The sequence below is a fragment of the Heterocephalus glaber genome, unplaced genomic scaffold (assembly GCF_053883595.1).
Source record: "Heterocephalus glaber isolate CG9 unplaced genomic scaffold, H.glaber_assembly_v1.0 deba00000347, whole genome shotgun sequence".
In the NCBI taxonomy this organism is placed as follows: domain Eukaryota; kingdom Metazoa; phylum Chordata; class Mammalia; order Rodentia; family Bathyergidae; genus Heterocephalus; species Heterocephalus glaber.
The window spans coordinates 22,538,564-22,565,687 of NW_028258143.1; the positions used below are offsets into that span (position 1 = coordinate 22,538,564).

A 27,124-nucleotide genomic window follows, 5' to 3' on the forward strand; every position below is an offset into this window, starting at 1 on the left:
CATGATAAAGATTTCCCTGTCCCCTGTCAGCTCCCTGCAGCTCACCTCGGGTGAAAGGCAAGACCAATTCACACTGGCCCTTTGGAGAAGGAGCCATTGGAGGGCCAAGCCCAGGTAGCGACCACCTCTCCTCATCTCAAACCATGTACTACCCTGCACAGAGCAACAAATCTACACCCGGACCTATGTCCTGAGGACCTCTCTACAAGACCCCAAATGGCACAGGGGAGATAGTAGGTTCAGCTCAGCCACTGGCACAGGGGCTGCCACTTAGATGTTAGGTGCCACCCATGGGGTAGAGGGAGGGAGGAAGCCCTGGTGGACCTTGGCATAGAACTGGAAGCTGAGTGAGGCAGGCCTCAGGGAGGCCTGGGAGCCTGGCTAGCACCTTCTGGCCCCCAGGCCCTACTGTCCTGTCTCCAAGGGGAAACGGGAACAGGGGCAGTCAGAGAGAAGGCACAAACATTTCTTACTGGACAACTTGTTTAGCAAGATAGCAGAGCAGGCAACCTGGGGTGGGGGCCGCTGCCAGGTAGCTATGTGGAAGACAACCCTGGGGTCCTTGCTCTTGAGGTGCTGGTTAGATGACAGCTGCCCAAGCACTGCTCACACCCCCTGAAGAGCTGACTTGGGGTGTGCACCCTCTAACTAGCACAATAGCATCCTTGCTAGCCTCAAAAATAGAGCCTCTCCAGGAGCATCCTGTGAGATCGAAGGGAGTCACCCAGCACCCAGGGATCTGTGTTCCCCAAACCCAGAAGCTGTCTATGCTCAGGGAACCACAGCCACCGCCATATTGCACTGAGGAACCCACACTCGTGCACAAACAGACATGCACGTGTAAGATACAGCTGATAAGAGACACCTGGGGGCCCTGCTAAGTGTGCCAACAGTTGAGAGCCAGAGCTGATTCCTAAAGATGTGATGGGGATGATGTGACTCATGTCAAGATGCATGCAGCCTTGCAACGCAGAAGTGCTGGAGCACCATGCACACCCGGGACGAGAACACGTGCAGGTCACCCATTGTATGGTTTTGATAAAGGGCACAGGTGAGGGGAAAGCCCTGGCATCCCCTCAGACTCACTATGTGACTGTGCCAGCATGGACTCTCAGGTCCCCTGGTCTGTGGTTTTTATTTTCTTTTGAGGGAAGGACAGTGTTGGGAAACAAAGTACTCTACCAGGACCAAGCACTGTACCACCGAGCTGTATCACCCACCATGAACCCAGCCTGTATTTCTAAGCAGAGCAGACAGAGACAGAGAGGCAAAGATACTCATGGTTAGCCTGTAGGCCCAGCAGTGTACCCAGGATCTGAGCCATGGTCCCCTGTGCCTCCCACTGTACCTCAGATTCCCCACTCCTCTCACTCAGCTCTCCCCACTTCTTTGCCAGCCTGGGGCTTTCACCCTCTGTTCCACTGACAACAGCAAAAGAGTCTTTTCCATTTATTCTACCAACTTGTTAATGATTTTCAAGGCTTCAGTGACTCAGGCCAGCCCCGGGAGCAACAATGGACTTGGGAACTTGTGACACACTGCAGGGCTCCAACCTATTCCCGGTAAAGCCCTCTCTAGGTTAACAGCTCTGCTTAAGGGTCTGAGGCTGACTGGGCAAGAGGTCACTAGGGCAACAGCCACCCTTTGCTTAAGACCCCAAGCCAGGACTTCGAACTCCCCACCCCATCCTGCCCTTTCCCCCAGCAAATCCTATTGTTCCCCACTCAACAGCCTCTGTCTCCTTATTAAAAGTGCAACCTGGTAAACGGGAAGGTTTGTCCTGACCTTGCAAACCAGGTTAGCCTGATGGCCTAACAGCAAAGAATTCAGCTTTGGCTTCCAGTTCAGGATGGCAGCTTGGGCCATGAGATGAGCAGGATTGAGATACATGGGTGTATCTTTCTCTGGCATTCACTTTTAAACCCCACTGCCTCCCAGAAGTGGAGGTTAAAGCCACTACCTCCACAGCCTAGAACACATGGTGGGGATGGCAGAGAGGGCCCTACCAACAGCTACCTTCCCATCAGGCCCAGACCTCTGGACTCAGAGCTCCCAGGAGACACTGGATAAAAGTGCTAAGTGCTATGGCTTTTCTGTACTTCAATACATGATAAAGAAAAACCTATAGCTTTAGCTCACCTGACTCCCATGGAAGGGAAAGCTATTGAATTAATAGGCAGCTGAGACATTTTGGTCCCAAATTACTATCTGTACTCTTTTGGTATTTTTCAAGCTACAAGATTTAACTGTAACCACTGGAAGGCAAGGAAGGCTGATGCCAGCGCACATGTCAGAGAATGGAAGACTCTATAAACAGTGATCTTCAGGTAACAGACCTTTATTAGACCTTCTTCTGGAATTATGAAGTAAAAATATCAAGCTCTCACATTTCTTTGAATTAAAATATAGTCTTCCAGCCCTTGGCTTGGGTAGGGGCATCACTTATAGACACCTCGAAGGCTAAATTCCAAAAACCCAAATGTAGTCCTGATTCTTCCACTAAGGGGAAGTGTGGCCTTGAGTGAATTATTACACTTCCACATCACTCAGTTTCCTCATGATTCAACAAAAGGAAATGAGTGGTCTTGACCTTCTACCAGGACTTTGAGGTGATGTTGGACCAGGCACCAACAAAGATGGTGGAATATCAGAGTGATATGGACCCAATATTGTTAAGACAGTTAAGGAGAGAGCACAAAAGCACAAGAATACAACAGCAAGGCAGTTGTAAAAATAGTGGAACCAAACACAGACTGAGAGGTAGAAAGGTGAGCTTCCCAACTGCAGCATTTGTGCCCCACAAAGAAAGAGCCAGCAAGAATCAGGCACCTTTAACAAGGGTGCCAAAACAATTAGGGTTGATACGAGTGGTACCAAGATACCCAATGAGCCTCTACCTAGGGGGCATGGAGCTTCCAAGGGGAGTTCCTACTGTTTGTCTCTTTAGAATGTCAGGGCTGGGAGGGAAAAGAACAAGGAATTGTCCAAAACCGGAGGCTGAGAGGAAGGGAGAGAGAGAGTCTGCATGCCAGACTTTGTGTCCACAGGTTTCTTCTGGTGGGTGGTCTGAGGCTTTCACAGAGTAGGTAGGGTCCCTCCTAGCTTCAGCTTGCAGGATAAGACAGCAGCTGGCAATGGTGCAATTTCTACATCCAAGGGGTTCCTGGGGCTAGGAGTAGGTGTATGTCCTACCGCTGCTCAGAGTCCACATTTCAGGATGATGTGGTAGCCATCATTGCTCTCGGCTGCGACAGAGAAACAAAGGCATATTTCACAGGCATAGAGACACAGTGCCATGGTATTTGGGAGTCCCAAAGGGCATGACATTAGTACCAGCAGAGGTGCCAAAATAAGGCCACACAAAAGGAAGTGTACTGAGGAAAGTAGAGACTTTAGAACCTACCTTAGCATTTGCCTTGCCCAGTTACTTTCCAACAATGGGCCTTCCCACCACAGCCAAGGGTAACAGCACCCGTGTCCAGCAAGACTTTGGACAAACTGGTGTTCCCAGGCCCATAAAGGCACTCACTGCCCATGCTATAGTTTGGATATGAAATGTCCCCCAAAGGCCCAAATAGAACTAGTGGAAGGAAGCTATGTCACTGGGGGCACACCCTTGAAGGGAACTATGGGATTCTGGCCCCTCCTCTCCTCTCCCTATCTGTTTCCTCACTGCTGGGAAGTGAGCAGTTTACCCTTCCATGTGCTCCCACCACCACATGCTGCCTTGTAACAGGCCCAAAAGAAACAGGGCCAGCTGACCATGAACTAGAACCTCCACAACAGTGAACCAAAATAAACCTTCCCACTTTTTAAGTTGATTGTCTCAACTTATAGTATTGGAAAGCTAACTAATATAGGGTAGATTCCCAAAACAATTCAGGGTCCATGACCCAGTCACAGGGCTTCTCTTCCAACACTGCCCATCTGATTACCAGTGCTAGGGAAAAATCACATTAGGTCATTCCCAGCCTTTCATGAAGAGACACATGCTGCTGCCACACAGCTCTCTCTGCAGAGTGGGTGTGCTGATTTCCTCTCAGGGCACCTGGCTCAGGTGGACCCTTGTGTCCCCCATCAAAGTCCCCAACCCACTATGCCAGCCACTGTATTCCATGCTTGGGTTTGCTGGAGATCTTCTAGGAAAACTCAAACAGATCTTGCTTCTACTCAGCCCTGAGCCCATGGAGCACAACTTGCCTGGCCCAGGCTCTCGCTTTCAGGAGTGACTTTGAGGCCAGTCTTACTAGTCCTGCATTTCCAGGACGCTTGTGTTTTCCTCTTCCCAAGGCTATTCCAGCTGGCTGCCCTGTGGAAGGACCCATGCAGGCCACTCTGCGCTCACTCCACAGCCCCACAGGATGCACATAATATGCTTCCATTAAACAAGGTGGGACCAAGAGCCTTTACCTTTTAATGTGCTGAGGATAAAACAAGATTCATCTTGGAAATTCTGCACCATCTGAAAGGTAAAAGAGAAAATGTGTTCCCTCAATGATGAGTTTATAATAGAAAAGCTCAGTGACCCAAAGCCCAGAAACGCACAGCTTCAGAAATGACTCTGCAAAACTCAGACACATGGTGACACAACCATTGCTGAGAAACGTAAGATACAGAACCAAGGTGTACCACCACTGGAATTTAATAACAAATCTGCCCACAAAAGATGGAAAGCAGTCTAGAAGGAGTCAAGATGCTCCCATTAGCCAGGCATGGTGGTGCAGACCTGTAATCCCAGCACTCAGAAGGTTTAGGCAGGAGGATCGCTTGAGTTTGAGGCCAGCATGGCCCACATTGTGAGTTCAAGGCCAGTTTGAACTACATTTTGAGACCCTGTCTCAAAAAAAAAAGATGCTCCATTTCCTAGGGTACTCTGGGATTTGTTTACACTTGTTTTGCTACTTCTGAGTCATTGGGTCTTCCATTTTCTATAGGAACATGGACATGTACAACAGCAACAGAGAAAAAACAAAACATAATCATGCACTGCATAACAACTTTTTGGCCAACAATGGACCATATATGCAGTGGTAATGCCAGATTACAAGGGCTGAAAAATTCTACCCACTAGTGACAGTGCAGCCATGGTAATATAGCTGCAAAATGCACCGTTCGTGTTTGTGGTGATGGTGCAATTTACCTACTATGCTGGCAGTTAGTATGCAGAATATACAATACTTGATAATGAATGCCTATCTTACTGGTTTAAGTACTTACTATACTATACTTTTTGGTATTTCAGAGTACATTCCTTCTACTTACAGAAAGTTTGTCATGTTTCACTGGCAGCAGCCTCAAACATGCTGACTGCACCTTTCAGCTGCACTGAGAGGCCATGTACAATGACTGACCTAGACTGTTTAGTTTTGTGTCAGTGCAGTCTAGGATGTTTGCATGACAACAAATTCATCTAATGAAGCATTTCTCAGAAGGTGGCCAGTTGTGTAAGTGATGCATGACTCTATAAATTTTTTTAAAAGCCTTAGCAATGAGTAGGATCAATGTATCAGTATCCCATGAGGATTAGATATAGAGGAAGCCATTTCTCCCTGTGTCTGAGAGGTGGCAGGAAACTATCGATGACTTACAGCACTTCCCTAGAGTCCTAATTGGGATGAACTCCCCAGGGACCTTTGGTAATACTCTCTCATCCTGGCCTCATAGCCCTACCTATAAAATGAGGCTGTTTTAGTGATTAAAAATATAACAAATACAAGGTGTGATATGTGCACTTGCAATCCCAGCTACTCGGGAAGCTGAGGCAGAAGTTTCACAAGCTCAAGGGCATCCTGGACAACTTGATAAGGTCCTCTCTCAAAGCAAAAAAGGCTGAAGACAGAGCCTAGTGTTAGAGCATTCCTGGGTTCGGTCCCTAGTATCACCGATAAAACACAACAAACAACACAAAAGCCCAGGATGGAAGGCAATGGAAATTAGTACCCACAGCTGGTGGAGTACTTTAGAAAATCTTTAGAAAACTTTATGTGACCTAGTAGGATGTACATTTCTCCCACAAGGCATGTGTCTTACCGCAAGCATGTCCAACCCCTGGTCCATGGGCAGCAGGAGGCCCTGAAAAACTTGTAACATAGCCCCACAAATTTTTATTATCATGTGACTTTTAGTGATATTTTTAATGACTACACTGCACAGTGCTCAAGCTGGGCTGCATAGGCAACTACAGGACACCATGTAGGGGAGGGAACAGCACAGCACTGAGTTCGCCTCCTGCACGCGCCACACACAGGTGAATCAAACCCACACACCCACATGCATCAGACACTACATCAGGATGTGAGATTTCATGAGTAAAACTCAGCCATTATCAGTATCAGCACTTCAACCCACCTGCATATGCACGCACTTGTGAAGACAGGTATTTATTGCCATTATTTATTCTTATTTAAGTTTTCTTATTTAATTATTAAACTTGGGCCTTGCTGTGTTATTTCACAAGATAAGTTAAAACAGTATGGTTACCTATATACATTAACTACTTTGTGTATTTTACATGTGACCTAAGATGATTTCTCTTCATCAGCATGGCCCAGGCAAGCCAAAAGGCTGGACAGACAGCATGCCCAATATAAACTCCCGCACACAGAGAAACGCTTAAGAATGCTCAGAGTGGCACTGTCTGCAGTAACACAAAACTCAAAGCAATGCCCATGTCAATCAACAGCAGAAGCAAACCAACTGTGATCTAAGGATACATACTGCTCAACAGAGACCAGAACTCCAGCTGTCCACCTAGCATGCCAGAATCTCAGAAATACAATGCAGAAACTGGCCATGGTGGTACCTACCTATAATCTCAGCACTCTGGGAGGCTGAGGCAGGAGGATCCAAGATCAAGCCCTGCCTGGGCAACGTAGCCACTTAGTGAAACCATGAGTTAAAATAAAAAAAAGATCTGGGGATGTATGCTATATTTCATGATAGATACTTCATGAATATTAAAAATAGGCCAGGGAAAAAAAAAATAGGCCAGGGATTTAGCTCAGTGGTTCTGCAGCCTGCCTTGCAGGCACAAGGACCCAAGTTCAATCCCTGGTACCAAAAAAAAAAGGAATATTAAAAATATACCAGTATCCACGTACATAAACATGCATGCAAAACTACATACTACCCAACATAACAGCAAAGCTCCTTCGCAAATGTAAAAACTGCAACCCACGTGTTGGGAACGTAGCTCAGTGGGAGAGCATTTGTGTGGCATCCACAAGGCCCTGGGTTCCATTCTCAGCACCACAAAACACAAAAGGAAAACTAAGCACATTCTATGCTTGCCCTGGATTTTTGCCTCAAACCTTAGAAATCCATCCACCGTCGACCCCTGCCCCTCTCTGCAGGGTCTAATGATGCGTGAAGTACATTTTTCTATACCCCTGCCTGCTCCATCCAAGGCTCTTGGCAGCCCCACCACCTGGGCACAGAAAGCCTGAAGCAGAGCCCACACAAGCTTAATCAGTAACTCGCGTGTTTAATTAAGCACCTTGCACCCCAGCAGCCAGCTCCTCGGCTGGCCAGGCTGCCTCCGGCGCTCTGGGCAATTAAGAACCAAAGGTTTCCAATTGATTCAGGGTTAAGCGGCAAGGAGACTTTGGGGCATAAGAATCACCTACTTAGCCAGGGTGGCATTTGAGTTCTGTTCTCTGCTTCACTTGCTTAACTGCCTACACTCTTTGGGGCACAGGGCAAGCAGGGCAAGAACTTCCTCAGGGACCCATGAAATTGCAAGGTTTCCCCACATTCTTGCCTTTTGTCTTCACAAAAAGAAATTCACTCTGAAATAGAAAGTGACATGCCTTCCATGCCACTACAACTGCCCATCGCTCAGGGCATGTTTGCCTCCTGGCTATTCTCTCAAGTAAGCTCTCATCAGGAGCTTTGCACTTCATTTTCCTTATCTGTAAAATGGGAGCAAAAAGACAGTTACACTGGATTTGAATGTAACCATATAGAAGGAATTCTGACTTAGTTACAGAAACTGCAAGTTGCCAATAAGTATACAGCTGAATCTTTGATATGTATTTTAGATCCCACAACTGTCTACCCACACACAGACAAACCCCAAAACATCTGGCAGAATCACATTAAAACCTAATGTCAGCCCTTCTGAGGCCAAAAAACGTCTTTCACAGCTGCCGTCTCCTCTTCTCTACTGCGTCACTTACACTAGTTATGAATTAAAGGAGGGAAAAAGCAATCCAGCCAATTTAAGCTTGCCTAAAAATAAGTGCCTAGCATGAGCACGGTCAGTTACAAGGAGCATCTTACTTAGCATCTCCTGGTTCCTGCCGCCTGTTCTCATTTTACCCTTACCGGCCTGTCTGATAGTGAACTCTCACCCCCATCCTCAGATGCAGAATCTGAGGCTCAGAGAGGCCATGTAAATTTTCCCAAGGCTCCTCAGCTGGCAGGAGACAGTTTTGGGTGGAGATACTAACTCAAAAGCCCACATTTTCTCTCCTTTTTCTAACCACTATTCCAGTCCCCAGTTTCTTCTCTAATCCTCCACACAGGGGATTTCAGTTTCTGAAAGTGGCATAGGGTCTTCTGGGGACCGGGCCAGGGTTTGGGGTCCCCTCTGGCTCCCACCAGCACAGTTCTCCTCTCGAGAGAAGATGGGTCTCTGCTGGCTCAGAGTGCAGCTCAGCAGCTGGATCACCTGGGTCCCCACCACAGCGCCACCCCTGGCTATGGAACAGAAAGTGGACTGACACGGCACCCAGTATGTGCTGCCACTTGTTACTATTATTATTGGGAAGGAAGGCCCGGGATGGAACAAGCTTAAAAGCATCTGTTCTACACTGTGCACAGAAGGCCTCCCTGCTCAGCAGCCTATCAACAGTCCATTACTCAGAAAGTGGGCACAGTTCCAAGGGGGTCTTCTTCAATACCTGGGCCCTCTGCCACCAGCTGCTTCTGCCTACACAGGGCCCGTGTCTCTGGGCACAGACCTGGGGAGCCGTAGCACCGTCATCTCTCAGTAGAGACCCTTGCTCTCAGCTCCTGTGAGCCAAAGATGCTCTCATCCACCTCCCAGGCCCTTTCGCATCTCCCTGTGGCTCACCCTGGGGCTACCACCCACTCAGGGAGAGTACTGTTCTCACTTTCACAGCCCCAGCTCAGAGCTTTGGGGTAGGGGTGGGATCTGTGCCCAATGGGCTTTGGGGCACCCAGCCAGCCCCAGATGTGGCTCAGAGATCTCCTGCTAGCACCCCAGGGAGCCCATGTAGCCCAGCAGGTGGCACACTGTCTGTAAGCCCCAACGTTTCTGGCTAAGGGTCCTGGGGCTCCTCCCCCAAGTCCAAAGCCCCATTGCTGGGGACTGGCCTGGCTCAGCCTCACCTCATTGCTCACCAGCACGTGGATGCCCGTGGGGCCCTGCCGGTAGACTCGGTGGATGTGCTGTGGGGGGATGCTGTACAGGTTGGCGATCTTCTCAATCAGCTCCAAGGTGGTCAGCTCTTCCAAGAAGATGGCATGGTACACTGGGGCGGAGAGGAGAGTGCCTTCTCTTTAAGTGGCCACTCAGTTAGCAGGCGCCTGCCTATGCCCCTCCACCCCATCCTACGGAAGCAATTGATGCTTTGTAAGGATGCCCCTGGCAAGGTGATGGGCACCTGCCCAGAAGCCTTGAGCTTGAGGCACAGTGCAGTCCACCCACAGGTGGACAGAGGCCAGGCTGTGGCTCTCTGCTCCCCTTTCACTCCCTCAAGATTCTCTTGTAAAACACAGAGATTCTTGGACCCACTCCAGACCCAAGGACAGCTGGGGCAGGAGGTATCAGGTGATTCTGACATGCAGCCAGGTGTGCCTGCTGTTTTGGGAGGGAGGAGGAGCCCCAGGTCACCTTTCCATTCTTCCCAGTCTAAAAAGGTTACTGATGGCTTCGTGTGGCAGGCTGACATGTAAAGACAACTGTTACCTGACAGCAGAAAGGCCTGGGCCTGGGCCTTTCCTTCCCACCATGCAAGCAAGACGCACTCAACTTGAACACTGCGACCCCAGGGAGCAGAAGAGGCCCCAGTAGGAGCCCAGTGTGGTCAGCAAGTCAGGAGATATCAGTGATGCTGACAAGAGAAGCGCTTCCTTAGACAAAGCCCAGGGCTGCAGTGCAGGAACAAACTCCAGGGACAACTGGCAGAATTCTAAGGGGACTCGAGGTCCTCAAAAGCAAACACAACTGGATTAAATTCCAAGTTCCCAAACTTCTCCCTCTACTAAGGAACACTTGGCTCAAAACCCTGGTTGGAGGCCCAACACTATCAAAGTGCACACACAGGTGGTTTCTGTCCAAGGGTGGCCAGGCTGTGGGGCTCCAGCCACAACAAGCTCTGTTCTCCTGAGTCACCGTCAGGCCCTGGCCATTGAACATGGTCACTGCGTCAAGTCTCTGCCAGTGCTCAGACTGGGAAGAGCCCCAGGACTCACTTCTAAGGGCCCTCTGTGGGGAAGAATTCTAATGATGCTTCTTTTTATCTTCTTCAACCTTGTGGAGCCAGTTCTATTATTTTCTGATTTTATACCAGAAACAAATCAGGCCCCAGGCCATAAAGAACTAGAGGGACCCCAGGCTGATGCAGCTCATCATAACCTTTGCTACCAGACGTGCTCAGAGTGAGGGCAGCGAGCAGAGGCCTCAGATTCTACACTTTCTCTTCTTGGGAGCCACGTGGGGAGCAGTCTGGGGAGATAAGAGGCTCTACCATGGGCAGTCATGGGTTCAAATCCTGACTCTGCCACTCATGGGAAGCAGGAGGACCTGAAGAAAGCCAACACATCCCCAAGCCTCAGACTGTGTATGGGGGTAATGGTGCCCTGCACAGCTGCCCAAAGTGAGGCCAGACCACACACTACACCCTGCTCAAGAACACACATGGGTGCCCTTTAAATGTGTAGGACATTCGAGAGACAGCCAGTCCTTCACAGGCCAACACTGAAAAGCAGGGGACAAGGTCTGGATGCTCATCAGAAATGCAGAGGCTGGGCCAAGCCATGGAGGCCAAGGCTGAAGGGTCTGAATGTTGGGTCTCGGCTCTGCTCTCTACGACTCACCACATAGGCTGCTGTCACTGCTGCCATCCCGCTTCTGCTGTAGGGACACTCGGTTCTGCTCCAACTCCTGACAGACATAGATGGTCATCTTTGGCCTCACATTCCTAGCAGAAGGAAAGGAAATAAACATCACATGTGCCGGACTGAGCTCCATGGTTCTAGAATGTTCCAGAACACAGGGTGGAGCCTACAGTAGGAAAGATTCAGGGAAGAAGCAAGATGGGGGTGGGGATGCAGGATGCCTTTCCTGGAAGGGTAGGGAGGGGCCGAATCCAGTTCACTGAGCCTGGGGGAAGGGCAATGGATGACCCTCCCCAGGTTCTGCAACAAACCAAGATGTCAAGAGTGGGCTGGAGGTGTAGCACCATGGCAGAGTGCATGCTTAGCATGCTTGAGGTCTTGGGTATGAACCCCAGCACCAGAAAATAAAAAGTGAAGTTCTCTGGAGTTAAATTTAAAATTAAGTTTGACTGTCACATTAGCACATTAGCTCCAAGGCCACAACTGGCCAATGGCTCCTGGATGGTTGGCTGCCCAGTCCCCACCAGCCAGCCCACCTATAGTCCAAGAAGATCAGTGAGGGGCTTGCTAGGTTCTCTGAGAAACCTACACCCACCTGCCTTTGATGGCATTGAAGAGCCGGATTCCATCTGCAGGGCCACAGATCTGGACCAGATCATCTCTGGACATCTTCAGCAAGTCAGAACCTAGAGAGGGAAATGAGTCACCCCTCAAGTGGGGCACAGGAAGGGCTCCCTCCCTGAGCACCTGCAGACACTCCAGCCTCACCCTCGGGGAGTATCAGACACTCCCAAGAGAAACAACAAAGAGCTAAACCACCTTAGAAGTTCATAGCTCAGAAGGATTCTCAGCAGGTCCTGCCCTCTGTAATTTCACTCACATTCATCTATGGGCATCATTCTATCAGCACATTGGCAGTGATTACACGTGCATGTCTCTGTGTAGAAGTATACCGTTTGCAGGAGGTTGACGACTGGAACCCCCCAGCACAGACAAAGGGGCAGAACCTTACCTGCCACAGGCCCTCATGTCAGCCACCCCAGCCCCACCCCATGCAGATCTATGCCCATTATCATATGTCATTCACTGTGTGAATACATCATGGTTCACACTCTACTGATGGGCTCTGGGGTGCTTCCAGCTCGGGCTGCTATGAAGAGGCTCTGTGAATCATTCTCCTACATGTCTCTGGTCAACACAGACAGTGCGTCTGCTGGGTCACAGGCAAGCCTCTGTCTGGCTCTGGCAGAAACTTCCCCAAGTGTTTCCTGAAGCACTGTCCCCATGCAGTCTTAGCACTCTTTAAGCACAAGTGTGCTAGAAGTTACAACCTGAGATGCTGTCTCAGGTTCGGTTCTGCAGGACACAGGCTCCCTCTGCACTGACAGTGAACACTGGGGTCCTTCCACTGCTTTACCAGGGACCTCCCTGACTGGGTCCCTCAGGCCTCTTTGACCTCATCACCTCCCCAGGCCCAACCCCCAGGACTCTGCCCCAGTAACCTGAGTCCTCTGCTCCGTGACCACAGCAAGAAGGCATCTGTCTCATGGCCTTTGCTCTTTTTCTGTCTGCTCACAAAGCTCTTCACCCAAAGCCCACTCGGTTCCCTTCCTCCTGCTCTCTAGCCTTTGCTCAAGGAGACCTCAGCAAAGCCTCCCCCACACAGCCCAGCCCACCCTGTCACAGGCGTTTCACGTGGCACTGAGGATGGCGGTTCACAAGTCTGCACTACATCAAAGCTGCAAACCCTGGAGAGCAGGTCCAGCCTCCCCCTCCCAGCGCCCACCTCACACCAAAGGTTCTCAGGGATGCAGAGCTGGAAATGAACAGATGCTGTTTCTCTTCCACAGCCATACATGGCTGAGGAAACTGCTCCTCTGGTGTATGCCAGACCTCTCCCCCAGGCACTCTGGACTGAACTGCTTGATAGCAAGGGTCAGGCCACCTTTGTACCTCTGGCTCCGGACTTCTCTTTGAGGACCATCGGTTGGGCCTTCCAAAACCGTTTTTTCCTCTTTTGGTGCTGGGAAGGAGCCTAGGGCCTCATGCATGCTGGGAAAGTACACCACCACTGAGCTCCATTGCTGACGTTTTTTATTGTATTTTGAGCTTAAGTCTTGCTAAGTTGCCCAGATCGACCTCAAACCTACAATCCTCTTGCCTCAGTCTCCTGAACTGCTGATATTACAGGTGTACTCCACCACACTCAGCCTCCAAAAACTTTATGAAGAAGGAAGTAGCAGCTTTCCCATCTCACCTATGGCTTTACCTCCAAATCCCAGGTTGTAGCTTTGAAGACAACAAGACAAGCAGTATTTTGGGCAAGAAAAATACAGTAAATACAGTAAAATACATGCAGAGTGTGCATTGCCCTGTTTAGCAAAGGGGGCCCTTCCAGGGCAGGCCATAGCCTACCAATTCCTACAGGTAGGGGGAGCTGGATAAAGTCAGCCAACAGTCCCTCAAAGTCAAATTAGAGTGGGGACATCAAGGAGCAGCACCTCTTACCTGCAGAATTTCCTCTTTGGTCTTGGCCCCAGGCCCGAACACATGAGAGGGAACCCAGATGACTGGGGGCACAACTATAGCCCCATGGGGGCAGAGGACCGGTCCTGGACTGTGCTTCCCAGGTGCCTGTGGGTTCTAAACATACTTCCAAGACGCTCACCTGAGAAGCTGGCAAAGAGGCGGCAGAACTGTGAGAATCTGTTACGGTGGAGCCACTGCTGGGCATCCTGGATGGAGGCTGATGGCAGCAGGTGCTGAGGGAGAGAGAAGAGACCTTGAGGTGCTATTCGGAGCCTACCAGGGCCACCACCTCAGAGCCTGGTGCACACTTACATCACTGCCCATGGGCAGGGCCTCCACCTGGTGGGTCGGTGAGCTGTTGCTGCAATGGAAAAGGGACAGGAAATGAGGATGGAGGCAGTTCCTGGAGACTAGTTCCTGGAGGTCTAGTCACCTAGCCAGGTGCTGATGTCCCATCAAGTATGAGACTTGTTTAAATGAAATGAGTCCTCCAGAATTTCTCGAGTCAGATAAATGTAAGAAATGGGCATCTAATCCCTCCGAACCCCTGAAGAACCCATGGGTGTAGGCAGGAAGTTTGGGGCTACACTGCCCTGGGCCTTGCTTACACCCTATCCCAAGGAGTCAGAGCAACCTCTGAGGACCCTTGCTGGCTGATCAGAATCCCCTTGGTCTTGATCAGAATTCCCACCAGCTCAGGGTTTCCACCCCAGCCCCAGCCCAAGGGGAAGGCAGGCTGACCATGGGGACCGGGCTATACTGCTCCAAGTAATCAGCACCTGGAAAGCTGTGGCCAAATCAGAGTCATCAACCAAATTCTTTCCATATTGCCGGAATTTGCAGTGGATAAGCTTCCACAGGTTGACATCTATCCATGAGGAAAATGCTGCCAGGGTGTTCCCAGCAGGGCCAACTCAGGACGGTACAGATTGGAACACTTGCACTTACAGGTAAAAGATACGCTCCCAATGGACCTCCCAAACAGATGTCTGTGACAGCTGTACAATAGCAACAGTGCACTTAATGCTGCTCAACTGCACACTAAAAACTATGTTTACACAGACTTTACCACAATTTTAAAAAGAAATTCTCATAAGGATGACTCTCAAGCCAGTCATTACTAATACCAGCTGGCCTTCATGAACTGTCTACAAAATGCCAGGCATCATGGACGTGATACTGTTGACCAATGTGGAAATCTATTCCCTTTTTGTAGCGGGGAAACCAAGGCTCAGGGAGGTTAAGGAAGTTACCCTGAATAAGGTGTATGTGTAAAACTAGACCTACCTGACCTAAATGTAATCCTTTTCTTTGTCTCTCAAGAGGATGCTTCACCTTGGCAAAATCAAGTTCATGGAAAACCTTGATGTTTCATTAGAAAGCTCTGGGAACATCTAGAAAGATCTAGGAACATCTAGAAAGTTCCAAGAAGTCTGCCAAGCTGGGCTTCAAGACAGTGGTGGGCAGAAACCATTTGGCTTCTGTGCTCACCTATTAAACCACCTGGCCTGGCATTCTTCTGCCTGCCTTTCTGCTCCTAGAGCAGGCCTGGGAGCCATTGAGGTAATGTTGTGGGCCCTGGGCCACACAGCCTGTGACAGTCAGAATCTGCTGGTGACTAAGCACTGTCCTGTCACAGCAACCTTGAGACCAAGCCCCTGGCCATCTGCAGAGCGAGGCAGGTGGCAGTGAGGTCAGCTGCAGTGTTATAAACTCTGAAACCTGGGGCAGGGAGGATCCTTCCGTGGAGATGTCCCTCTCACTGAGTGTGCATAGGAACCAATAAGGTGCAAGAAAGGGGTTCCCAGCCATCTGAGCCACGTAGACCTCTCCTGGGACAGGCCACGAGGCTGTCCTAATGCACCTCAGGCCCTAGTTTTACAAGAAAAGCTGTGGACTACTACCCTACCAGATGATGTTTATAGACGTATAAGACAGAAAAAGCCATGCAAAAGCTAAACACAGCTGTGACTGTGACACCAGTTAGCCATGCTGAAACCTAAACAGATGCCAAACAATGGAAAGAAGGGAAAACCAAGAAAGGAACCCACCCACTCTTCCATCCAGCCAAGGGGAGAAAGGTGAGACCTACCCTTCGCCAAGGCCGAAGCTGTTGGGAGAGCCATTGTAGCTTGGGGATGGGGCACTGTTCACCTGGTAAGGCACATCAGGCCATGGAGAGCACTGCGGGAGGAAAGACAAGTGCTGTGACTCACAAGCAGAAATCCCCAGGAAGAGCCAGAGGGTGCATAGACACCAGCCCATCAACTCAGCCCTTCCAAGGACGCAGCTGTCAACATCAGTGCACCGTGCTCTGGCAGCACAACTCTGGGTATCTGTTCCATGTCAGCCTCCTTCCTGCTGGGAGCTCCCAGAGACAGACACACATGGGATGTGATCTGTGTCCTCAGGGAATTCCAGTGTGGAAACCCAAAACCAAGCCACCTGGATTTCCCCCAAAGAGAAAAAGAAATAAGAAAGCAAAGACCTGCAGGCTTGCTGGGGGAAGCAAGAAGATGAACTATGCATTTCTTCCTTTGCTGGCAATCCAGACAGGGCCACAGGGAGCATTCCTGAAGATTTACTATCACCTACCCAACCCCGGCCTCCATAAATGTTTAACTGTTGTGAGCATGGGCTGGAATTCGTTGGTGCTAAATCCTGCAGCCAGAGGAAGAAAGCTGATGAGCTGATAGAAGGAGATAGCACCTCCCGAGGTCAAGGTTGAGGCCTGGTGGGCTTCCAGCACCAATACTGCCCTGTGAGGAGAACAGAGATGGATGGGCATGAAGTCCACCAGCACCTGTCCTCTGCTGGAAGCCAAGAGAACAGGAAAAAGTTGAGCCTCAGCCAGGAAGAGAAAAGTATCACTAGGTAAGGGACATTTCTGGCAGCCTCACCAGCACAGGCAGGGACCAGGTGTAGGAAGAAAGGGGTCTGAGTTCTACTCCATACAATGCAGCCCCTGCAGTGGGAATGGCTCTTCCTGGACCCGAGCTTTCTGGCCACTCTTGGCATCCATCAGATAAGACGCCATGTGCTGGACCACATTAGCTTCTACGCCATCTGAATGCAGATCCTCTTCTGCCTGTGGCCAGTCGCATGCACACATAGGCAGGCACTTTCAGAGCCAGCGCTACCCACCCTGCCTTTGGTGCTTCTGTGCCCAGGCCTCACCCTAACACAGCCTCGACCCCCAGCTGGCCAGTGTGGTCAAGTCTTACACATGCCTCTGGAGAAGCCCAGCTATTCTGTAAGGAAACGCCAACCCCAGTTAGTTGGCCTGACTGCAGAACACACCAAGGAGGAGTTGTTGCGGGAAAGAAACAGCCCGGTAAGTTCGAACATGCTGGCTACAGCTTGTGACACCTCAAAGTCAGCCATAGACATAAGGATGGCTGCAGCAGGCTGCCTTTGGTGTTAGGGTTAAGAGGAAATGCTTTTCAGTAACTACCCAAACAACAACAAAGCCAGGGCTGGAGCTGGAGGTGTGGCTCAGTGGCAGAGTGCTTGCCTGGCATGCACACAGCCCTGGGTTCCATCCTCAAAATTAAAAAAAAAACAAAAAAAAAACAGAACCAGGTGTGATGTCTCATGCCTGCAATCCCAGTAAGTTGGGAGGCTGAGGCAGAAAGATCACCACAATTTTGAGGTCAATTTGGGCTATATGGTGAGTTCAAGGCCAGCCTGAATTACATAGCGAGACCCTGTTTCAACCCCCACCTGAAAGTCAGCAGATACACAGTCCAACTCAGTGACCCACTCTGAGAAGACAGCCCTGTGGACAGACTCGCTGTGTGCAGACCTGCACACGCCTGGTAATTCCCTGCACCACCGTCTGAAATAGCAGAGCCCAGAACGACCACACATCCACCAACTGGCCATCACTCAGGAAGAGTAAAAAAGTGGACAAGGAGCCAGAAAGCTCTTTATGAACAGGCAGGGAACAGAGTCCAAATAAGCAATTAAATGAAAGCAATGCACAGTGCAGAAGAATGTGTCTATGTACACAGTTGGCCGGGGGCAGAGCTGCGTGCTCCTTCACCACAGGTACAGAGAAGGCCAGGCTGATGCGTGTAAAACCAGCCCTGCTGGCTCCCTGTGGGGAGCAGCAGAGAGGCTGGGGCAGTGGTGGCTGAGATATTTTGGGTTGTACACTATGTTGAATTTTGCACCATGTGAACTTACCTATTCAAAGTAATAAACATGCCCTAATTTTGGAAGGCCAAAAGCATTCAAAGGCAACAGAGAGCAAGAAACCATTTCTGAACCACCTTCCCAGCCATGATGAAGGCCGCCCCAGACCAGGGAACGTGCACAGCTGCGTGGGTGCTCTCCAGCGAGGTGCTCGCCTTCAAGGACAGGCAACCTTCCAAGACACTAAGAGACAGCCTTGACCCTGGCAGGGAGCCCTGGAGGTCCTGTCCCCAGCCTGCAGTTCACCTCTGTGAGGATAGTGGTTTCATAGGATGGCTGGTACTTCTCCTTCTCTTGAGCAGTTCTTTTCTCCATCTTTTCCCGGTCTGTCTTCTGTTTCCGGTCAGCTCCCTTTGGCTGCAAGTAGAAAGCATGGGGTCCAATCAGTCCAAAAGGAGCCAAAGTGGCTGCTGGCAAGAAACCCCAGGCCTGTCCACTTCCTGCCTCACTTCAGGAGCCCAAAGCACAGCAGGATCTCCTGGACAGGACAGCTGTTCTCTCACCTGACCAGGTTCAAACTTGCAGCCCTTCATGGAGCCTGCTACTGGGCCTGCCACTCATCTGCTCATGGGGAAGCACCTGGAAAAGATTGCTACTGGGCCGGGGATTTAGCTCAGTGGTTCCACCGCCTGCCTTGCAAGGGGAAGGACCCGAGTTCAATCCCCGGTACCAGAAAAAAAAAAAAAGATTGCTACTAATGGCCATTGCTTCCAGAAGGGAACCAACTTTGGGGGCACAGGACAAATCACAACCTGTTCCTGGGGCCACCCATGAAGAGCAAAAGAAGTGGAAGAAGTGGCCACTGGTTGGGTCTGTTCTATCCCAGCAGGCTGGGAAATGCTGGCCATCTGTAGGAGACCTCCTCACCCCAACTCTGAGACTCCTGCCAAGCTCCCAGCTTAATCTCTGATGTCCCTTCCTTGACATGACTAAGTGAGAGCAGGAGAGGCTGCCAATAGTGGGTGCCCAGCAAACCAAGTCACTTAAAAAGAGTGTTGGGGCCTCACAACCACTACCATGCCTCAGGGTGATGCCTGTCCTGGACAGAAGCAGGGGCATAAGGAGACATGAATGACAGATCCACCAACAATGAACCATAGGCCAGGCTAGGACCACTGGCCACAGAATGTTCACAGCGGACCAAAACTGCTAGTTCCCACAGAGGGCCCAGAGGCTGCAGTGGCCCCAAAGATGTCCACATACCCTGATCCCCAGAATGTGTGAATGTGTTATCATATGTGGCAAAGGGAGAATTCCATCTGCTGGTGGAATTAAGACGCTAATCAACTGACATTCAAACAGGAAGGCAATCCTGACTATCTTAGTGGGCCCTATGCAGTAACAGGGACCTTTAAAAGGCCGGAGGGAAGGAGCAGAGAGGTCAGGTGGCTCCCTGTGAGAAGGACAAGGGTCTCTCTTGGTGGCTTTGAAGATGGAGGGAGGGGCCCCAGGCTATGGTATAGACAGGGGCCTCTGGAAGCCAGAAAGGGAAAGGAAGTGGATTCTCCCCTAAAGACTCCAGCAAGGAATGCTGGCCCACTGACCCGGTCAGCCAAACGAGACCCACCTCAGGCTCCTTATGGATGTGACGATATCTATGAACATAGTTTTGAGTTTTTGTTTTGTTTTGTTTCGTCTTGCAGTGCTGGGGATGGAATCCAAGGTCTCGCACATGCTAGGCAAGTACTCTACTACTGAGCTATGCCCCAGGTCCTTTTTCATTTTCATTTTCATTTTCATTGTTATCTAGCTAGCTAGCTATCAATCATGATACTGAGGATTGAACCTGGGGCCTTAACACTGTGCTACATCTCCAGCCTTTTTATTAATTTTTCATTTTTTTGAGACAGGGCTAAGTTGCCAAGGAGCCAGGGAGCCAAGGCTTGGCTCCAACTTGTGATCTTCCTGCCTCAGCCTCCTGAGAGATGGGATTACAGGGATGCACCATTGCACCCAGCCCTAGTTTTAGGGTTTCTCTGTGTGTGTTTTGAGACAAGATCTCATTGTTTCACAGACTGGTCTCAAACTCCTGCCTCAAGTGATTAGTGTGCATCATTTTAAGCCACTAACTGGCACAACAGTAAGAAACAAATGCAGCAAGAGGTGCCAGCTTCCCTTGGGGACCTTCCCTTCCAGGCCACCTAACCTTAAGTAGTTTCTGAAGATAGCTACTCTCCTCCTCTGGCAAGAAAGACAAAGACAGGTCCTAACACCACTTCAGCCTCCCTGCTGGGCCAGCATCACTAACTGACCAGCATGTCCCCATCCAGAGCTGGCCAGGGCCAAGGAATCCCCCACCCACACCCTCAGGAGGCAGACCTTCTCAGGGCAGGGTCCCAAGTGCAGAGAACATCGCACCTCCTTAGGCTGCCAATATATGCACATGGTCCCCAAATCCCTTCCAAGGGCTCACTGGGTGCCAGTTGCTGCAGAGGATGCTACACAGGGGACCAGCACAGTCCTGTCTTCAGGGGCCACTAGGGTTATGGTGGGAATTTATTTCCACATCTATCCCCAGGTCAGGAAGATCAACGCGGACCCAGATTTCTCACTTATGAGGCCCTGTCTGAAATGACTCACTCTTGATCTCCTGCCCCGCCAGACGGAATTTTGTCAGCAGGTCCCAAATTACCCTCAATGTGAAGGAGGTGAGGGGACCAGCACTGGGCTAAGGACTCAAGGCAGTTCCTGCCTGGGAGGTGACTACTCACTCGCAGGCACCTGCTGGAAGCAGAGCATGCAGGTCAGGCCTTCAGGGGACAAGGCCATCCTCATGCCTTGAGAATGATGTGGAATCCCTCCCCCTCCCAAGGGCACACAGGGCAGTGAGCTGGACTGCCGGCTACTATCTTCAGGAAATCATCAGTCCAGATTGAGATGAAAAACAGGACAGGAGACTGCAGGAGGTTAGGCAAGAATGGGAGAGATAGGAAGCACCTCTAAAAATCAGAAAATGTGTTTCTTCCTCTGAGATTCCTCTATCTTTCTCTCCCCCCCCCTCTTGTTTGTGTGTGTGAGGGGGGTACTAGGGATCAAATCCAGTCTCCCAGGTGCTAGGAAAGCACTCACCACTGAGCTATACCCCCAGTCATCTTTATCTAGGAAAAAGCCAGTATAGAGAATAATATTGGCATTAGGCCAAGCACACAGGTGGTAGGGGCAGTCACGACTTCATAGTCTGGGGAATCTACATGTGAGAACCTGCCAGCACATGTAAAGTGCTGGGAAGGGGATCTAAAAATGTACAAATCAGTCACTCTTATAAAGTCCTCGGCACTGACATCCAAAGACCCCAATATTTCTGATGAAAGCTGAGCAAGTGCTGCAGACAAGATGCCCAGATGAGAAGACACCCGAGTAGGGCAGGAATGAGCAGGGGTGGGCAGGCTTCTGTCCCCGGATGGACACGTGGCCCTGACTCACTGGTAGTCTAGACAGAAGCCCTGCAACTAGAGGGATGCTGTGCTCCTGGCTCAGCCGCTAAGCACAATTGCAAGGGTCACCCTGGCGGCACTGCTGCAGGAAGATGTGCCCAAGCAGGAAGTCATGAAGCCATCCTACCTTGAACACCTTGATCTGGCAGCTGGCCGAGTGCAGGTGCTCCGTGTACTCCCCATTCTCGTTCTGCTTAAAGGTGTCAATCTGCACCCGGAAAGGCACTCCTTTCTCACCCCCATGCTTCCTGGGGGTGAACTCCGTGCTGATACAGTGCACCTAGGAGAGGACGAGGGGCAGGGAGTCTAGCAGGGGCCAGCTGGGCAGGTCTGGACTCACCCAGGGCTGCTCGCCATCCCTGCTGCCTCCTGTGTGGACCTGCCACCAGCTCCCTGCTCATCCAGGCCACTCCACCAGGTCCGTGGCCTCCCTATCCTCCAGCTGCAAGACACACCCTGCTGCCTCTGGCCCTTTATTGTCGGGCTGCTGAGAATTTATCACTGCTCCAGGTCACTGTCCCTGACCACCCCACCCTCCCTCCTCACCCTGGGACCTCTCCCTAGGCAAAGCCTACACACTTAAGGGCAGGGACCTCAGCCAAACCCTGAGCCCTCTCTTATGTCCTAAGCAGGTTGGACGCATAACCAGAATGCCGGAACCATTTCCACATTTCTGACGTACAGTATACATACTTGTTACCATATGTGGCAATGTTATAGTAATATAATAAATACTATTAAAACAATAATAACATTATAATAACAATTCTCTTTCTTTCTTTTTCTTTTTTTCTTCCTTCCTTCCTTCCTTCCTCCCCCGCCCCCTTTCTTTCTTTCTCTGGTACCGGGGATCAAACTCAGGACCTTGTGTTTATGAGGCAGGCAGCAGCATCACTGAGCTAAATCCCCGGCCCCTGTAATAATGATTCTTTAGTGCAATAAGAATATTGTTTTCAAAAGAGATCTTTTTTCTTGAGTGATTCCCAGGGAACAGATACTGCACTATAGCTTTATATTCATGATCTGATTTACAAATAGGTGGGAAAACTCAGGGGGACAAAGTGTGCTGAGGGCACAGTGAAAGCAAGAGAGAGCAGATGGAGCCAAAAGTGACCACAGCCTGGTCCCCCATGACCTCACGTGGTACACAGCAAAGCGAGTCCCATCCCAGGGGTGGATAAAGAAATAACTCACTCAACAGTAGAAACTATAATGGGAAAAATGTTTACTTTCCAATTATCTCTGCTAGGAAATACTGACTTTTTTAAACCTTATGTAAGCAGAACCCAAACAGAGCTCTAGAACATTCCACATCCCTTTCCTAACCCTGTTAACCAATTAGCTCTGTGACTAAGCAGGCTCCCACTTCCTCTGTCACCACCACCCAAATGGGCTCCTTTGGACAACTTGAGCTGTGAACCCCAGAGCTCTGCAGCTCACTCACCTGAATGAACGCAGACGCCCTCTTTGCAGGGTCCCATAAGAACTCAACTGCATTCAGCTGGGTTGGGCTGGCCCTGGGGTCCAAGATACCAACAGACAGTGGAATATCTGCACACATACACACACACAAAAGTGCAAGTGTCAGCCTCTCCCAAATGCTTAGAAGGATCCTCATTACAGGTCCAAATTCCTTCACCACAATTTGAAGTACTCAAAGCCTTGGAAACTAAGTTTTGGAGAACTCTCTGCCAGAAAGCCTGACCTGAATCACCACAGAGCTCTTAGGAGTCTGCATCCCATTTTGTTTTGCTATAGAAATATTGTGGGCAGATGCCTGTTAGACATCTCCCCTAATGCAACAGGTATACGTACCCTATCATTCTAGCTTCTAAATTCCAAACTCACCTGGCCCCAAGGGCTGGAAACAAAGCATTGTGGGCTAGTGCCCGAGTCCCCATAATTCCGTTTTCGTTGCCCATCTATTTCTGCAATGCTCACCCTTCCTTCTGCATCCTCTGAAAAGCCTTCTGAGAATTCCCTGACAACTGGGATTTCTGAGAGCCTCAGGCTGGGACTCACCAATGTCTAGGATGCGGTCCCCCGGCCGGCTCCACCGCCAGCCCTCCAGCTGCTGGTGTTCGGTGTACTGAAGACGGCGGTCATGGAAAACCACTCGAATGATGCTCTGAGGAAGGCAGGTGATGGAGGCAACTGGGCATGGGGCCAAGGGGAGCCGAGGAGGAACCCCAGCCACCTGCCCATTCCAGCCAGGGCAGACCCTCCCCATATTTCCAGCCTCTCCCCTTGGTGGCTCCTTCCCAGTTCTCAGTATCCATGTACTACTCACTCTCAAAACCCCCAAAATACTTACCATGGTAAGAATGATGACTACCTTTTTATTTTTTAGTACTGGGGATTGAACCCAGGGCCTTTACACTGAACTACAACCCCAGCTCTTTTTATTTTTTATTTAGAAAGAGGGTCTACTAAGTGACTAAGTTGCCCAGGCTGAGCCTGAACTTGTGATCCCCTTATCTCAGCTTTCCACAGTGCAGAGATTACAGATGGGTGCCACCATGCCTGGCTTAATGTCTACCATTTTCCTAGGATTACAAGATGCTTTACATACATGTGCTTTATAAACGCTCCATCAGATGAACAAACTAAAGCTCAGAAAGGTTCCGTAAGTGGCAAAGACCCAGAGCCTGCTCTATCAGTCCAGCCATCATCATCATCTGGCCCTGATGTTGCCACTGTGTCAGCTGCACACTGGGACATGACACTCCAGAGACCAGAAACAGGGCCTCAGTGCACCATGAAGGCCAAGCAGAGCACCACCTCTCCCTCTGAAGCCTCTCCCCACCCCAGCAAGCCCCAGTGCTCAGGCCCCGACCAACCCCCACACCCCCTACCTCCAAGTGTGGGCAGCTCCCCCGCACACAAGGCTTACCTTGACATATTTTGTGTTTAGATCTTGAAAGTCTCCCAACTTCCGGTTCTCCAGCAGTCGGATTTCATATGATTGACCTGGAGGGAAGTTAACAGTACAATTTCCATTTCTGAGTATTTCCAAATTTGGGGTCATCCAGCTAGCAGCCTTCTCAGTGCTCTCAGTACCCATCCATGCCTCAAGGTTCGGCGGGGGGGGGGGGGGGGGGAGAGGAAAAGTCTACTGTCAGCTGAGCTCACTCTCTAGACAGAATCCCCGGGCTGTCCATTCAGCCTGGTGGACCTCAGATACCCCAAAGAATGCACTGTGGGATTCTTCATCTTGGCAGTGGCCAAAGACATAGAACCTAAGAAAATAAGTTAGCATTAAAACCACAGAACATGCTTCTGTGTTTTCACAAGGGACCCCCCCACACACCTCGATGCAGAACACTTAAATTGACAGTACTGGGTAAATAACTGACCACACCACTCCTGACAGCAAGCTTAAAGGAAGAAGCCTGTTAAACATTGTCTCTTGTGGCAGAACTAAAAGCATTCTCCCCAGTTAAAAGAATTCCATGTATTTGAGGGTGTGGGGTTCTATCCAGTGATATACAACCAAGATAAGCAGGTGAAAGAATGCAAATGGAAAAAATATCCATCCATAAAAACAATACAAAACTCAGCAGTATCTATAAAGAACTTGAAGAAAACCACATGTTTTGTGGAATGACAGAAAACAACTTGGATAAAAAGAACACAGCACCTTCCTGGATGAAAGATGATAGATATATATCAAATGAAGTCCACTTTTCCCAATATAAATATGAAACACTCTAGCATATATCACAGTTAATAAAGGATGCTTTACAAGTGAAAGAATAAATTATTTGATCATACTTGGAAAATCAAATTCTTTTTTTTTTTTTCAGTTTTGGGGGCTGAACTCAGGACCCCACCTATGCTAAGCAAGTGCTCTACCACTGAGCCACATCCCAGCCCCTTTTCATTTTTTTTTTTGCAATAAATATGTTTAATAGTATAGATCAACAGGGGAAAAGAAATAAGCAACAGCCAATATTTGATTTTCATCCTTATCACTTTTTCTAGGGTCCGTCTAACTTGATGTAAACTTACAATTTTCAAGGAAATTCCTATTCCACTCCCATTTTATCATAAATAAATTGAATAGTTTTTCTGTTTGTCTGATAAAACAGGAAAGACTGTTACGTTTGAATGAAAAAGGCTCTCCATTTGTGATCAATGTCACACAGAATCACATTCCCATCAGAAAACACAAACATCAACTTCACAAAACTAAAAATACACAGGAGATCAGTACCATTCAATAAATATGCAAGCTACTTCAGTCTCCCCCAAAAGGACCGATACTTCAAAAAACCATAAAGAAAACCCCTGTCCATTTCCAAGTAAACCAAGTAGAAGAGACAGCAAGATGCTATGTGTGCTATTTTATCCCTCTCCTGGCCCTTCCCTTCCTAGAAAACTGCCTGCTCTCCACAGAGACTGGAAATGGGCCTCATTTCTTCTCGGGGGAGAACACATTCACTGACACCTTTGGGCAATATCCCGTTTCTCAGGAACCCTGGCTCTATACCTAGACCTAGTTCTGCTTCCAAAGCCTCTTCATATAGTTCTCGGTAAGACTTGGGATCTGTGCCATTAAGATGGGCCATATGAACTAGGAGTTTCATCTTGCTGGCTTCAGCGTGGGCCCTTGGACCCCACAGGAACTCATAGCGAGCAGGATCACTGTTAGGAATCTGCCGGTACATCAGGTACTCTTCCCATACTAAATCCTCAGTGATGAATTTCCAGGCTTCCTCAAAATGAAAATGCTCAAACTGAGCTAATATGTCCCATCTTTTCACTTTTTGAGTTAGGTCCTCCTCACTGATATGGTTGCCCTGTATGAAAATTAGAGACAGGACGAATACAATGATGTTGATTTTGAGAATGATTCTTTCATCATCCCCATCTAGTATGCTACTGCATGTAAGACCCAAAATGAGGACTAGCTCATATGTATTGCCAGAGTAATTCACTTTCCTGATTTTAATGCCAAAGCCCAGATACATGGACTCACAGAGTTCCCAAAAGTTCAGAGGGAGGTTGTTACGGTAATCATGGGGCAGAACATGCAGCATTTCTTTCATGGTGACCTGCTCCTTCTTTTGATACTTGTCAAGCAGAAATGACACCAACTTATATAACTTGGCATTTAGGAGCACATTTTGCAGGATGAGAGAAGTGTGCATCCTGCGAGGAGCCTGAACCCTCACAGGATTGACTCCTTTGACTGGAAGCCATGAGGACAGCAAGAACTTGTTGAGGATGAGAAGCCTTCAAATCTCCAGTGCTGGAAAATAACAGTACTGAGCAATAGCAATTGAGCTGCTCCAAGAATCCAAACCCAGATTTTGAAAAATCACAACTGAGAATTCTCCACTGCACAGTGCAAGGGTAGCAACAGAGGCAGGAATGGGTTATTTTCAGAGTCTCAACCTGGAATGTCGCCTTCTCTCTCACCCTCAGCCCCCTTTTCATTTTTAATAACTACAGACTCACCTGAATGAAGATATGACTCGGTGATCGCATCTTACAGACTTACACTATACTACGAACATCCGGAGAGTAACACTGACAGTACGTGTTCCACAGAGCTGCAGACCTTACTGGGATTTCCCTGGGTTTTGCATTCATCTTTATTCATGTTTTCTCTCAATCTGAAACTCAAACTTTCATTTCTCCCTCAATCTCTTTCTCAATCTCTCTCTCTCTCTCTCTCCTCTCTGTCACACACACACAAATTTTATCCCAGTGTATAGATTATTCAAAATACAGATTCTCAGCCGCACGAGGTGGCACACGCCTGTAATCCCAGAACCCAGGAAGCTAAGGCAGGAGGATCACCGTGAGTTCGAGGCCAGACTTGGCTACAAAATGAGTGCAAAGCCAGCCTGAACTACATAGTGAGTCCTTGT

General features: G+C 49.4%; 1 protein-coding gene across 3 annotated transcripts in view; it reads right to left on the reverse strand.

The window, feature by feature from the left end:
• Window positions 1-2,322: 2,322 nt before the first annotated feature.
• Window positions 2,323-27,124, reverse strand: part of Tfcp2l1 (transcription factor CP2 like 1) — a 56,377-nt gene continuing 31,575 nt past the window's right edge. For all 3 annotated transcript variants that reach the window (XM_004836046.4, XM_004836045.4, XM_087198166.1), the window contains 13 exons: window positions 24,139-24,215; window positions 23,268-23,373; window positions 22,690-22,796; window positions 21,373-21,525; window positions 18,058-18,168; window positions 15,707-15,798; window positions 13,927-13,975; window positions 13,754-13,847; window positions 11,681-11,771; window positions 11,065-11,168; window positions 9,355-9,497; window positions 4,411-4,462; window positions 2,323-3,245 (listed from right to left, as the gene is read on the reverse strand). In XM_004836046.4, the coding sequence (XP_004836103.1) occupies window positions 3,199-3,245; window positions 4,411-4,462; window positions 9,355-9,497; window positions 11,065-11,168; window positions 11,681-11,771; window positions 13,754-13,847; window positions 13,927-13,975; window positions 15,707-15,798; window positions 18,058-18,168; window positions 21,373-21,525; window positions 22,690-22,796; window positions 23,268-23,373; window positions 24,139-24,215 (1,226 nt within the window). In that variant the 3' untranslated portion in view covers window positions 2,323-3,198. The remainder of the gene's footprint in view (window positions 3,246-4,410; window positions 4,463-9,354; window positions 9,498-11,064; window positions 11,169-11,680; window positions 11,772-13,753; window positions 13,848-13,926; window positions 13,976-15,706; window positions 15,799-18,057; window positions 18,169-21,372; window positions 21,526-22,689; window positions 22,797-23,267; window positions 23,374-24,138; window positions 24,216-27,124) is intronic.